The sequence below is a fragment of the Euprymna scolopes genome, chromosome 12, assembly GCF_053919585.1.
Source record: "Euprymna scolopes isolate OS-2025 chromosome 12, ASM5391958v1, whole genome shotgun sequence".
NCBI classification, from domain to species: Eukaryota; Metazoa; Mollusca; class Cephalopoda; order Sepiida; family Sepiolidae; genus Euprymna; species Euprymna scolopes.
This window is the reverse complement of record NC_136493.1, coordinates 92,475,943-92,491,622: the sequence shown is the minus strand read 5'-3', so window position 1 is coordinate 92,491,622 and position 15,680 is coordinate 92,475,943. Positions and strand designations below refer to the sequence as shown.

Genomic DNA, 15,680 nt, shown 5'->3' with positions numbered 1-15,680 from the left:
CTAACCCGACGAGCCTTTTTGTGTACAGGCTTTTCATGAAATAATCTATTTTTTTTTTTTTTTTACATCGTTTTGTAATGGCATTTAGCCAATTTTTAGAAACGTAAAAAAACAAAACAAAACAAAAAAAACCAACAAAACAAAAACATCTTCCGTTGTGCAAACGCAGAAACATCTGTGGAAACTGGAGGTTTATGAATCCAATGATGTATCGTCAAGCAGGCGGGATTTTTGCATTTCTTTGTTGCGCAAATGACATTTAATTACTCTATATTGTTGCATGCATTGTCGTCTGCCCACCACATCTTGTCGACCATTGAGATTTTTTTTTTATTCAGTATCAAATGCACAACAAAAGAAGACTTTGGTTTTACAGTGGTCCACAACGAATTCCGAAACACTAGATATGGAATAATGTATTGGATTACGTTCCTGAATTTTTTTTAGATATGCATTGATTATTTGTATTATTTAGATTCTTCCGACTACTGGTCACATCTTCAGTCAACAATTTCGGACTGTGTATGAGAGGAGACAGTAGAAAGTTGATCATGGAGATGTATGTTTCCATTCCATTTAACCTTCAGCAAGTTACCAGGGTTGCCAGGGAACAGGAAACAGGAAACAGGGATAAAATTCCAAAGTCTAGTAGTTCGTTGGGATAACAACAATTAAAGTAGAAGATTTTTTGGTATTCAGGGATCTCAGCAGTGTAAAGGGTAGGGATTTGCTGTATGTGGGTTCATTCAGTCTATACAGACTATGTATACCCACAAAGGGCTGCCTGCGCGTGAAATTTTTGTGGCAGGAGGTGCGCAATCTCCAACCACACCTCTCCCGAGTCGACATTGTTAAATACTAGTGGCAAGTGAAGTGTATATTCAGAACGACTTCAAACAAATGCCGAGATAATCGGAGAGCACATACAGCGCCTAGAATTCCCAAATGATCACCCATCTGGTACTAACGAGGCTCAACGTTACTTAACCTCGGTGATCTGATGAGAACCTGTGTCAACGCGATTATGCTCTGTGAATGTGTATGTATGTATGTATATATATATATATATGTATATATATGTGTGTGTGTGTGTGTGTGTGTGTGTGTGAACGGTGTGTCAACGCGACTATGCCGTATATATATATATATATATATATATATATATATATATATATATATATATATAAATTTAGGAATTTAAATTTTATGATTTGAAAGTTATAAATGAATATAGTTAATCTTCACATATAGAATCTTTTTATTGTTTTAAAACAAAGAATACAATTGAATAAATCTATTTCCTTAACCCATGAGTTTTCAATGATTATTTATCTCCTTAGAGGAAAAATATTAGCCAGTATTTTTATTGGTTTGCATCTTATTTGCTAAAAGCAGTAAACATGGAAAAAATTAATGGTTTAAAGTTATTAAAACATTTGAGATACATAGAATAAGGGAAATGGATATTGAGGCAGAAATGGATATTGTACTTTAAATCGAAAGTGAATGCTAAATCTTGAAATAGAAATTTTTTAAATCTTTTTATTACATTTTCACCCCAAACAAGGCAAATTGCCACATTGGTGTAGAGGCCTACTATCAGGGGCAACAACTACTGGGGTACTATGTAGGGATTTGGGCAGCAAGATGTCGGTTCACGTTACACTTGAACTTCTGCACGTCAGTACTGTTGGGGAAGCAGGACCTGGAATGGAATTCAAAAGTCTAGCGGTTCTGGGGAAGAAACTACTGGAGTAGAAAGATCTTTTACATCTAGGGATCCCTACAGTGTGGTGGTGGGATTTAGCAGCCTGTCGGGTTTGTCGAGGGTGCTCACGTCATGAGGGCACAAGTGATTGCAGTTTGTCAGAGCATTCACCACTAAAATACTTGTAGAACAGGCAGAGGGATGCAACATTTCGTCGATGGGACAGAGGCTGAAGCTTAGATGCCAGTTCAGGGCCTATCAGGTTTGCGACTCTCTTTAGAACCTTGTCAAGGAGCGAGAGACTAGTAGCAGATGCACCAGCCCAAATGTGACAGCAATACTTCATACATGGGCGAATGGTGGCCTTATAGAGGTACAGGATATTTTTGGGTGTTAGTAGTTGTCTAGCACGGTAGAGAGAGCCCACCTTTCTTGCAGCGGCCCTGGCAATTCCTTCAATGTAATTGTTCCAACTCATGTTTCCTGTGAACGTTAGGCCAAGGAGTTTGAAAGTTGTAATCTCAGATAAAGAGTCGTTGGCCATTGCTATAGGTGATAGAGAGGGTTTCTTGTAATTATTGAATGAAACTAGTTTAGTCTTGGCAGCATTGAATGTGACCAACCATTTTTGTCCCCATTCCACTACAGATTGGAGGTCTTCCTCTAGTGTTTCTGCTATTTCTTTAGAAATGTATTCATTCGTCTTCCTGTCGTGCCTGTTATAGAGTGCAGTGTCATCAGCATATATACCCATCTCAGAGGCAATTTTGTCGGGGAGCTCATTTATGAATATCAGGAACAATAGAGGTCCAAGGATAGAACCCTGGAGCACTCCCGCATTTATATCATAATGTTTAGATGTACGACCGTCGAAGACAACCTGGATGTTTCTCTTATCTAAGAAGGATTTAATTATATTAAGTATTCTACTAGTGATACCGTATGATCTAATTTTCCTGAGGAGACCCTCATGCCATACACTGTCAAATTCCTGATAGTAAGGAGATAAAGAGATCCAATGTGCCTTGCAATCCTTCCAATGTACTAGGTAATAATAATAATAATAATAATAATAATAATAATAATAATAATAATAATAATAACAACAACAACAACAACAACAATAATAATAATAATAATATATATATCTATATACATATATATATATATATATATATATATATATATATATATATATATATATAAAAATCCAGGCTTAAGATATTAAAAAATAGGAACTAATGAATCCAACGAGGTTGTTATATAGTGCTCGATAACAAAAGCAAAATATTTTTTTAATTATTTATCCGAAGGTAAACAGTTACATTTGGTCGCTACAAACAGCCACCTATTTCAGTCAATGAGACTTCGTCAGGCAACCCTGAACCATTCGACGCTATATCAAAAAGAAAATAGCGAGCTCTTCAAAAAAGACGATGTAATTTTAATTTGTTTTACATAAGCATTGATATGTCGCTACACATTTATGAATATATTTCGTGACAAGTAATTAGAAACCTCTTCAGGCAATATTGCGTATACAAAAGTTTAATGCGTAATGATAATTATTCGGGAGTTAACAAGCACACATACACATACAAAACTTATCAGGAGGTGACATCACGTGTCATTAGAATAAAAAAAAATAATGTATGTGAAAAAGACGATGAGAGAGGGGGGATGAGTAAAGTGTGTATCAAAATAGTTAAAGCAACATAATGGAGAAAGGAAAGGAAGCAACAGATGGGAAGAGAAAGTAAAAAGATATAAGAAAAAGAGAAAGGAAAAGGAAAAGAGTACAAATAATAATAATAATAATAATAATAATAATAATAATAATAATAATAAGATCATTAATAAAATATACATAAACTATATATCTATAAAAGTGAAAGTGTCTGTGTGTCTGTCTGTGTGTGTATCTGTGTGTCTGTGTGTGTACTTTTCCCTCCGCACTAACTCTGTCAATTTTAAGTCTACAGACTCGAAATTTGATATAAAGGTTACTGAGATTTGGGAAAATCGATGCGATCGGTTTTCGACCAGAAGTTTGACAATTAAGGGGTCAAAGTTCAACGATTTGACCTTTGAGAACTCTACCAAACTCCTCCGACAATTTTCGGTCCAAACACTTGAAATTTTAGATATAGGTTCCTTGGACATAGATCTAACTTAATAACTTGATTTTAGCCCCAAACAATAAATTTTAAGGGGTCATAATTGGGGTCAAAGTTAAAAAAATCGACCACTGTTTTTTTTTTTTGCTCAGCATACATCTCCAAATACTCGGGCAACACCGGGCACCCATGCTAGTATATAAAAAATAATAAAATCATTAATAATAAAATCGGTGCTAATAAAAATAAAATAAAACAAGAAAATCACAAAACTGTAAAATTTAAAAATTACCTTGATAAAAAAACCTTTAGCTTTGTATCTCAATAAAAACTTGAAAATAATGAATAAATTAATGAATAAATTAATGGATAAAATAATGAATAAATTAATGAATAAAATAATGAATAAATTAATGAATAAAATAATGAATAAAATAACGAATAAAATAATGAATAAATTAATGAATAAAATAATGAATAAAATAATAAATAAAATAATGAATAAATTAATGAATAAAATAATGAATAAATTAATGAATAAAATAATGAATAAATTAATGAATAAAATAATGAATAAAATAACAAATAAAATAATGAATAAATTAATGAATAAAATAATGAATAAAATAATAAAAAAAATAATGAATAAATTAATGAATAAAATAACGAATACAATAATGAATAAAATAATGAATAAAATAATGAATAAATTAATGAATAAAATAACGAATAAAATAATGAATATATTAATGAATAAAATAATGAATAAATTAATGAATAAATTAATGAATAAAATAATGAATAAAATAATGAATAAATTAATGAATTAAATAATGAATAAAATAATGAATAAAATAATGAATAAAATAATGAATAAATTAATGAATAAAATAATGAATAAAATAATGAATAAAATAACGAATAAAATAATGAATAAAATAATGAATAAATTAATGAATAAAATAATGAATAAAATAATGAATAAAATAATGAATAAATTAATGAATAAAATAATGAATAAATTAATGAATAAAATAATGAATAAATTAATGAATAAAATAATGAATAAAATAATGAATAAAATAACGAATAAAATAATGAATAAATTAATGAATAAATTAATGAATAAATTAATGAATAAAATAATGAATAAATTAATGAATAAAATAATGAATAAATTAATGAATAAAATAATGAATAAAATAATGAATAAAATAATGAATAAATTAATGAATAAAATAATGAATAAAATAATGAATAAAATAATGAATAAAATAATCAAGAACAAAAAATAAAAATGCTCTCGCTCCGCCAGCTGTGACTCAACAGAAGTTCTTCGCAATTGTAATTTTGAGTGTCACTTGCGTTGAGGATCGAACCTTACACCTCCTTTACAACTGAATTTAACCAAGTAGTATATCCTCTACGCCACGGGTCCTTGCGGACATTCAAAAATACAATTGCTAATTACTTAGGAATTCTACCCAGTTATGGATGAAAAAACGAAACCTGCTACTCCAGTGGATTAAATAAAGGGTGCCGTTCGAAATTCCGTATAGATTCTGGTGTTCGATAAAAAGATTTCTTAATTCAACAAGATACAACTGAAGAAGATCGGAAATAACATCGGTCCGAAACGTTATGAAAAGAACACTCACGATGAGAATAGTAGTCCGAAAATGCGAATCATACTGTATTGAATATTCACTTTTTTCTCTCCATTCTATCTGTCATGATCTCTCTATATATGGATATATCTATAAAAGTGAGAATGTGGGTGCGTGTGAGGACACTTCTCAACCTATATACTCTACGAATCTTTGCTTTACAGACTTGAAATATAGTATATAAGATATTCAGACACGTGAAAAACTGTTTTTTCATGCGGTAAAAAGAGCTGTTAAGAGACAAAATTGAAAAAAAATTAGTACATGGGAGTGATCGAATTTGATCTGTTGGCTAACTGTTTCACGAATGCGCATGCGTGCATAGTTCACATTACAGATTACTTATGTTAAGAATAAGTAGTTTGATAACCTATTTTTAAAACGTGTCATGCTGGTCTAATTGTTATCGTACTTGACTCACTTTCTTTAGGTTTCGTTTTCGATCTCAGTTCGAGTCTTTTTTTTCACTTACAAGAATTGAACTATTTAGAAAAGAAACATATTATTCGCATGTACATGTCTCCGTTTCTGTATGAATTAAAATATAATATTTATGCGTATTTTACGACCGGGCAACGCTGGGCGGCTTGCTAGTATGTTATATTTTCGTTAAAGATGAAATCACACATCTTCTCTTAAACGTGATATCGCACATGTTCGTTCTCGCACGCGAACAATCCAAAAACCAAATCAATAAAACTCTTTACACATCAACCAGTTTGTCTATTCGGCGCTTGTTTACATTAGTAATCTTCTGAAACCAACGCATTTCAGATGATAATATTATTACGTACTGACCTGTAATGTCGGAATAAGTATAAATCCTAACAATTACAGAAAATAACATCGACCAAGATTTGCTTGTATTTTTGACACCCCCCCAAAAAAAAACAAAAAAAAACAAAAACAACAATAAAAACAAACAAACAAACAAACAAACAAAAAAACACTGACAATTACTTTCTGATATATTGTGCTTAAAAATAGCGGAACCTTAACTTTTAAGCCAAAGATTATAACTCGATTTGTTATACTGAAATGGTAGCACAGCTGTTCCATACAATAAAACTCGATAATTCGATGAATTCTATTTTCACTTGGAATTATTTTTCGACTGGATGGTTTTCGTAATTCTTAGAATTTATACTAATTTCGACATAGCAGGTACATAATAATGTTTAATAATGCGTTGATGAAAAAATTACTAATCTACACCAGCGTTTTCTATGCTTTTGATCACCGCTGTAAAATATAAAGCAGTATTTTTAAAATGACACCTTTTTTTACATGGTAGTCACAACTTATCACTCGGGGATAAGGGTTATTGCGTGCACAGTAATCAATGGGACAGTATCGTAGTAATCGTTAGTAATGGAGATTTGATAAAGTGTCTTACTTAAGGGGGCGATTTATCAGGAATTTATTTATGTTGGACTTGAAGACATCCAGGTTGTAGTTAGGTGGGAATCAGGCAAACGGAAGAGAGTTTCACAGGCGTGCAGTTCTAAGAAAGAAGCTTTGTTCATGGAATCTACGTTTTGGTTTTGGCACAGATAAAAATACAAACAATCTTATATAGTGGTTTCAATATCCTTTGGAAGAATGTATCTTTAGCAATAATAAAAAAATACAATAGTTACACCCATTATTTTATCACATCAACTTCCTGTAAACTTATTTATGCATCTATCTGACCGCAGATCAATTTACCAACACTTAAAAGACTGTTCAGCTTAATATAGACACTTTTAGTCAATAACACAAAATATTATTTTATGATACAAACATAAAAAATAGCTAAAGAATATTCTAGAAGGCATCTGCATTAAAACTAGAAATCCTACAATTAATAGCCTTACTAAATCAGTCAGAAAGGTGTAACGTCTCTAGCTTAAGAATTGGTAGTGACACATTAGACAACATCTATTTGAATTCCATAATCATATTTTTCACTATTCTATAAGATACGAGTAGTTTTATCCTTCATCGGTCATCCGCAAATGTTTTAAGTGTCTTAATGATAAGCAGTAAAATGTTATTAACCATTTGAATTATGTAAGCTCAGTTTCCAATATTCCCCGTACTATTCGTCCAAACAAGAGTGGCTTTATCCTTCATTTACCATACTATTTTCTAAGACGACCATATTCCAATTGATATTGGGGATTCTATCTTATGTTTTGGTTCGTATCCAGTGTCAGATTTTACTTTTTTTCTTATATATTTACTAAGTGGTTTTAGTTTTCGAATGATCCTTAACGTTTTTTCTTGTTGTATAAATTATTTAACAATCGTATTCAGTATTTCAACACATTTCCCTTAAGTGTTTTGATGAAGTTACTATTACTATGGTGCCATTTTATCCTTTATCATATTTAATTTCTTCATAGAAAATGTGACAAAAGGACAAGAAAATGTGAGACAGAAAAGAACAGCGCACCAGAATAGCGGTTTATTCTGGCTCCGCAAAAATAGTCTTAGTGGACCTGTTGGCATATGTGCACCGTAGACAATTTCGTAAAGATAGAGCTAAACATTGGACGACGTAACTCATAGGACTGAACAGGAAAATCTATTATACTATAGGATCGGTTTAGGCTGTGCCACAACGATATACCTTCGGCCAGATTGACATCAACTAAATGTGATACTTTTGATTCGCAATTAAATTCTTAATATTAGTTAATGGTAAGCTATATGCGCTCCTCTTTCGACAATGAACGATCCAAACGCTGTTTGTCGCAATTTTCTTCTCTTTCATGTTCTAGTTCTTGTTCTGTCCATGTCGTGTTGACAATTAGAGAGAGCTATACAACACAAACTCACAACTCCGTACATCGTGCATAAATCGTAAGTTGTGCTTTGAGTGTGAGCAATAAAGGACCCCCAACGTTGTCTGTTGAGCCACCATTATCGGTCGATTAATCATTTCATCCTCTTATCTGTTAAAACACTATCTGCTCTCGTTTAACTTTGACTTCAATCTCTACAATCTCTTTGGGGGTACCACCAAACCTTCAACAGTCGTCAACTGTCCGAAACTAACTCTGACTTCTAAATTTATTGACTCAAAATCGGAAATCCTATGTCCAGACTTTCGCCCAAGAGTAACTGATAGGCGGAAAATGAGTCACCCTATCAGCTGACAAACACATCTCATTTCCTACTAACTTTGTGTATCTTGGTGAATCAATTTAATCATTGTCATGACCTTTTACTTCTAAAACGTGTTTTCTCTTTTGTATGAATCACTTCCTAACACTTTGGGAGATGTGGAAGGAACTCCAAGTTTAATGAAACCAAAAATTTCATGCCCAATTTTGCAGTCATAAATGCATAAAACATTTGCTGATATTCTATTCCAGATGAATGCCCATAAATTATCAAAGCCAGTCGCGTAGTCCCTCTCGAATAGGGTAAATTATTAACGTCTGCTCTAGGTTTCCATATGAATACGATCGTTAAAATGGTATCACTAGCGCCAAGATTATGCCATGTCTTGTCAGACTTGAGGCTTACAACTTCGAACAAATAAAACGAAAGGTGAACGAGGAAGAGCTGGTTGGTAAATACGTTTCACATCTTTGAGACGTCGGCCATGTGTTGCGAATTCTATTATTTAGGCATGGACATACAAGACCAGATCTTATTTTCTTGGAGGCTTTTCTGGGCAGCGAGATAAGCATTTGCGTTGCTGAACGATTGATACGTGGACAATCGTTTCAAAAATGCCCTGTGGACAGGATGACAAACAAAAGGGCGTATAAATTGAAATAATTGAAAAGCTTATATTCTGTTTCAAGACGATTACCTGTGCGATGGGAGTTTATAATCAAGCAAGCGTTGCGCAATATCAAACTGTGCTTCTAGATTTTGATGAAGGCCAGAGTCGAGAATTTAGAACAAAATAGGTAATCGTATCGGAATCGGGAAAAATATTGGAATCATCCCAACACTGATGTATTCTAAGAACATCAGATTATGTATGAAAATGTAACTTTTAAATTTTGTTATTAGCAGCGTAATTGTTGATAGAGTAAAAAAAAAAAGTAAAAAAAAAGTTTAAAAAATATATTAGTTGTTTAAGAAAATGAATATAATACACAAAACGTATGCGAAGAGATATTATAGCTATTTCAAAGGAATAGTAATGATATACTTACTCCATCCCACGATAATATAAGGCCGCACGCCACTTTTCTGCGAAAAGAGCGCAACTGTAATGAGGTTATGAAGGTAAAGACCTTCGATGAATATCCATATGTAATTGGCAGCCAGTATGTAGTGAAACATGGTGAAGAGAAGTTTACATTGCCAATGCTGAAGGAAAGAAAAGAAGAACGTATATAAAATGTAAAAGAAACTGTAAAAACGACAAAAGTACAAGAAAGACCATTATTTCATGGCGCTATAAAGTCCTTCATATCTTTGAAGCATACATTGCATGTGACACTTTCTCAAACGAAATGTTCTAGACAAGATTTCGACACATGCGCGCTATTCAAGGTTCATCGAAAAGTAATTTGCTACCAAGCAACAGTTCAACACCTTATAAAAGACTAGCAGGGCTACTTGGCATCGCCCGAGACCGTACAAAACAAAGAGAAAAATGAAGTTGCGTTTGAACATGACGGTTATTCTTTGGACATTGAGGATTTTTCAATGACGATCTATCATTTGCTATCAGGAGCAAAGGAATATTTTATCTACACTAGGACGGGTATTGTACAACGCACATTATACACACCCAAACACACACATACGCATGTATATATATTTAGTATAATTTTTTATTTATACAAATGGGTTTGGCATCATATGTGCATACACTTTTCCCTCAAACGTAAGACAGAAAAAATCCATTGTCAGGTCAAAATAATGCATAAAAATGAACATATCGCTGTTTCCTATTTCCAATACGTGGATATCGTACAAATTTGTTATACATGCAGTATCAAACTATTTGTGCTTTATATCGTGACATAGAGAAGTTAGACGTAGATCTAATTGATAAAACACACTGTCTGTCTCTCTCCAACAGAACAACGCGAACAGAGTCAAATGATTGCGTTTTTTGTGGACCGTTCTTTTCTGTGTTTTTAGCCGGTGAAAATAGCTGCAAAGGGATCAAAATTGAAAATAAATTGGAACTTGGCAGATGTAAGTCGACTAAACATGTTATTTGTACGCATACGCATATATATATATATATATATATTTAGACGTTAAATTCGGTTCTTTGTTTAACTAGTTCTAATCCGCCTGACCGTAGCTTAAAGCGTAACGCAATATATGTTTTGGTTTCAATTGTAGTTAGTACAACCCAAGCAATATATATATATATTCCTTATAGATACTAGAATCTAGTATCTAGAAAGCTGATTGGCTAACTAAAATCTCAATAGGAGAAGAGCATATAAAAACGATAAACAACCACAGAATTCGCGCATAAGCCTGAGGAGTCCTAGAGTGGATGAAACGCCGAATATTCAGTGTCGCTTAATCGCCATATATATTTTATAAATTACTATATATATATATATATATATATATATATATATATATATATATATATATATACAATCTATATATATATATTTATACAATATATATATATAATATATATATAATATATATATTATACAATATATATATATATTGTATAATATATAATTGTTATCGAAGAATAAATCTTTAACAAAGCAAAACTTATCAAGATAAGAAAAACTCAACGATACTAGGAGCAAACAACACTAGGAAAGCAAAAACAATATTAAATGAAAGATGAGGAATGAAAATTTATTTATTATATCATCAGAACAAGAAGGAAAAGTTAAGGATCATTTTGATCATGACATTTCGAAGCTAAATGCTTCTCATCAGAAGCGAAGTGTCAACATCATACACAATGCAAATATATAAAAAATACAGTAATAACATTTAGATATGAAATGAGAATGAAAGAATGGGATAATATGGCAAATAGTAAGTAAAATTAGGTATAAAATGTAAAGTTAAATAGGAGGGGTAGCATATATGTAAGTAATAGTACAAAAATATTATGGCTTAAAGAGGTTTTTCTTAATTTTCCCCTTTACTTTTCCTTATCGTTCTGATGATATAATAAAGTTATATATAACTTTTATTCCTCATCTTTCATTTAATATTATTTATATTATATATATTATATATATTCACTATACATATCTAATGTTAAAATTATATTAATAAATTTTACCCCAATTTTTCTTTCTTTGGCGTATTTTAAAGGGGGTTAAGATGAATTATATGAACACAACTTCTCATTTGAAAATATAGATATTTCAGATTTGCATTCAATTTGATCCATAGCTAATGACGCAAGATAATGGCGAATATTTTTTGTGGGGTTCTATAATTAGAAACAACTTTTATCTGGACCATAAAACCTTTAGTCTACTTTCGATATTCAGACATTTTGCCTCTTCAATGGTTAAATGCTGACAAATAAATTTTACTTACTTAATAGCATGCACCCCGCGTTAAAATCTAATTTTGAAGGCGAACACAAATCTACTTTAACTTTCCTCGATCTATTGGTAACGAAGACCTCATCCAGTTATCTTACAGAAATTTATCATAGACCTACGTTTACGGGGCTGTATACACGCTAGAATTCATTTTGCCCAAGCAAACGAAAGTTAAACTTGATTAGGATCTTAACATATCATGCAAACAAAATTGGATGAAGAACTAAGAACTATTACGAATACTTTGTCCAATAATAAGTACTCTTTTAACATGATAAGGTCGGTCCAAAAATGAAAAATAAGTCATTTTTCACAAATAAAACTCAATACCGTAGCTAAATGTTCGATTTAAATTCGTTTTTCCTGACTAATGACAGTAAGTAGGAAATTTGCCAAGCAAATCAGCTCAACATTTGAAAGTTGCTATTTTGATTCTAATGTACGTGTTGTGTTCTCTACTTAAATAGCACTCTCTCGAAAAAAATGTTCTTCCTCTATCATTATATTAATGTGATTTATCAATTCAAGTATGGTTGCAGTGTCGATTGTGTAGGTAGGGCGACGTTGAGATTGGATAGCAAAATCTAAGAACAGAACTTACCGACCAACGAACGTTCTAAATAATATACCGAATTCTTTATAACGGACCATTCGCTTAAAAACTATTCATGCGCAATGAATTTTAGCATGGACTCATTTTCCATGCTGAGTCATGTCCACTCGAAATATTATTTAAATAACTTTTTACGTTCGTTTAAAACGACCATTCTGTTTGTAAACAGGTAAACAAAAAGTATCTCTCTTAGGTTTAAACGTGATTAGTCTATAAGATATTCCTCCATTCTATATATATCATAACGCTGGTTTTATTTTAAATATATAGTTTGCCTTGCTTTTTCCTCATTAATAATAATCCCTTTGATACACTTACGGGAGTCTTTATGAGTGAGACCGAAACCGGTCGGCGGACTTTTCTGTATTGCTTTTACTGTTAACCGTGAATATTAAAAAGAGTCTTCCCTTAATAATTGCGTATCTAGTACCCTCCAAATCATCACACACATATTTATTAGAAACACACACACACACACACACACACACACACACACACACACACACACACACACACACACACACACACACACACACGCGCGCGTATATATTTCTTTAACAGTCTTCTAACTAACTATTATTCTTTTCAACAAAATGCGATAACTGGATTAAATTATTGAATACATGTATTTATTACGAAGTATAACTTCTATCCTACTTCTGCAATCAGGTTCCATGATTGCAACATCTAAGTTTTCAGTTTTTATACTTACCATAAAATTGTAGATCGGACCTATCGTTGTCTTTGTTTTTTTGTGGATTCTGTTATTTTTCCAGTTTCAATGAAATTTTGATCTAAATGAAAGCTTTTCTGTGACTTGTACTTTTCACATGTGACAATCCCACTCGATCCTTTGTTTTGTCAAGTTCAACTGGTGACATTTCTAAATTTGTACAGTTGTTTGGAGTTGTCACACTGAGGAATTCTTGTAACAATTGCTCTTTAGTTTCATGTCTTCTGATTTCCTCAACTCCACTCAAACCGTTCTAGTTTGATACGAGATCTTGGATATCTCCCGATTTAAAAAAGTCAGTTTAAAATACCTAAAAATTTTAATGTCGTAAATTGAGTTGCATCATCAAAAACAATTGTATCAGAAATATCAAATTTTGTAAAGATTTTGCACGAAGGTTTCCAACATTTGCCAACTTCTTCCAATTTGGTGAAAGTGTTTACAGCAATAAAGTATTAATCTCATTCGTTAGTTTCGTACTTTTTAACCACTGAGTACTTTTACTGTTGCCGCTTGTTCTCTCACTGAACTTATTTATCTCAATTGTTTAAACAGGCGTATATGGATATATAATTAAAAAATGTTTTCCCTAGATAACACTGTTTAGCGCGAATGCAGACACCCTCCTTCTGAAAATCAAACCACAGTTAATTGTGATTTCACCCTTTCATTTTATGGTCGATAAGCATCATTTATTCTAACATTTTAATCCGTGTGTGTGTGTGTCTGGTCACGAATAGGCTACGGTCAAACTTTATTATTTATAAATATACTAATTAAAATTCTAGCTATTTTCGCCAGTATTATTCCTTCCAAAGTAAATCAGACTGAAATTATCCCTTACTGTCTAAGATGCTCTCATAAAAGAATGCCAACTGTTACTGGTTATGGACACCCAGCTACCCCAAGCCCTCGTGAAGCGGCATAAAAATAACATATATTGATTTTATGAAATAAAATATATTTATTTTATGAAATATTTTGTCCAGATACACAATCGCATAATAAATGTCTTTTTTCTGAAGGGGGCTACCACTTATCAAGGCCTAAGGCTACTCGAAGGTAAAGGTTAATGACCATACGATCGAGACAACAGCATGGTAACCATTAGTAGTGGAGATTTGATGTAATGTGATAATTTAAAGAGGCGGCTCATCAATAACTTGTTTACATTGGACTTGAAGATGACCATGTTGTAGTTAGCTAGAAAAGCAGGCCAGCAGAAAAGAGTTCCACAGCCAGGCAGTTCTAGGAAATAAGTTTGGACGTGAAATTCATGTTTAGATTAAGGCACAGATAGAGAATGGAAGGAAATGGTTGATAGTGATTTTAGTTTGACCTTGCTTTGGTTTAACATTTTCGTGAGTTTTAGGATTCTCCTAAACGATCCCTACAGAGACTATTTGATATATAACGTTTATCAATGTTGGGATTAGTTGCATTCCGTAATTTCTATGTCTATAGCGAATAAATAGATGTCCAGACAATTAGAAAGGTAGGGTGACAGATACTTCAAAATGCAAAAACAAATAAAGTTGAAAAATGGCTTGAAATGACCAAAATAATTTAGTCTATTCAGACTTATAAATTTTGAAAACTTGATTAATTTTTTTTTTTTTACACAGTGGTCACCACTTGTCAAGGCCCGGAAGCCACTCAGGGATAAGGGTTATTGCAAGTACATTACGTTAGTGTGGAAATTTGATGAAGTGTTTACTTAAGGGGGCGGTTCATTAGGAATTTATTAACGTTGGACTTGAACACATCCAAGTTGTAGTCAGGTGGGGAGCAGGCAGACGGAACAGAGTTCAACAGGCGTGCAGTTCTAAGAAAGAAGCTTCGACCTCAAAAGAAATTTAATTAAAAAAAAATAACATCAATATAACGAAAAAGATCTATTGATTTAGATAATGCATGCATGCAAATATGCCCTCGGTATATGCAACGTAACAAGCAATCTGCTAATTAGAAACAGTATTGCTGTAACCAGACATTATAATTATATGTTAAAAACGTAGACACAGTCTGGCTTTAGGAGAAACTTAGCAATCAAATGTTGCATTCCTGAAATCCTTAAAGAACTCATACAATAAATGCTCACAATCTGAACTCTTGTTTTTAACTCTTTCAAAGAAAGCATATTGTCACTCGGAACGTAAGGAGCTACTATTTACCATCATGTCTAATAAAGGACTGTAAGGAGTTGAGCAACGTCGGAGCATGCATTGCCAGGAGGCAGTCTGTGAGGATGTGTATGATGGTCTGCATGTCGCTATTGCAGGGACACCGAGCATCTTGTACATAGTCCCAGTTGTTCAGGTTGTCCCGTATTT

At 32.5% G+C, this 15,680-nt stretch overlaps 1 protein-coding gene across 2 annotated transcripts in view; it reads right to left on the bottom strand.

The window, feature by feature from the left end:
- LOC145291420 (secretin receptor-like) overlaps positions 1-15,680 on the bottom strand; it is a 480,255-nt gene that overhangs the window by 35,158 nt on the left and 429,417 nt on the right. For both annotated transcript variants that reach the window (XM_080137246.1, XM_080137247.1), the window contains exon 7: positions 9,656-9,812. In XM_080137246.1, the coding sequence (XP_079993372.1) occupies positions 9,656-9,812 (157 nt within the window). The remainder of the gene's footprint in view (positions 1-9,655; positions 9,813-15,680) is intronic.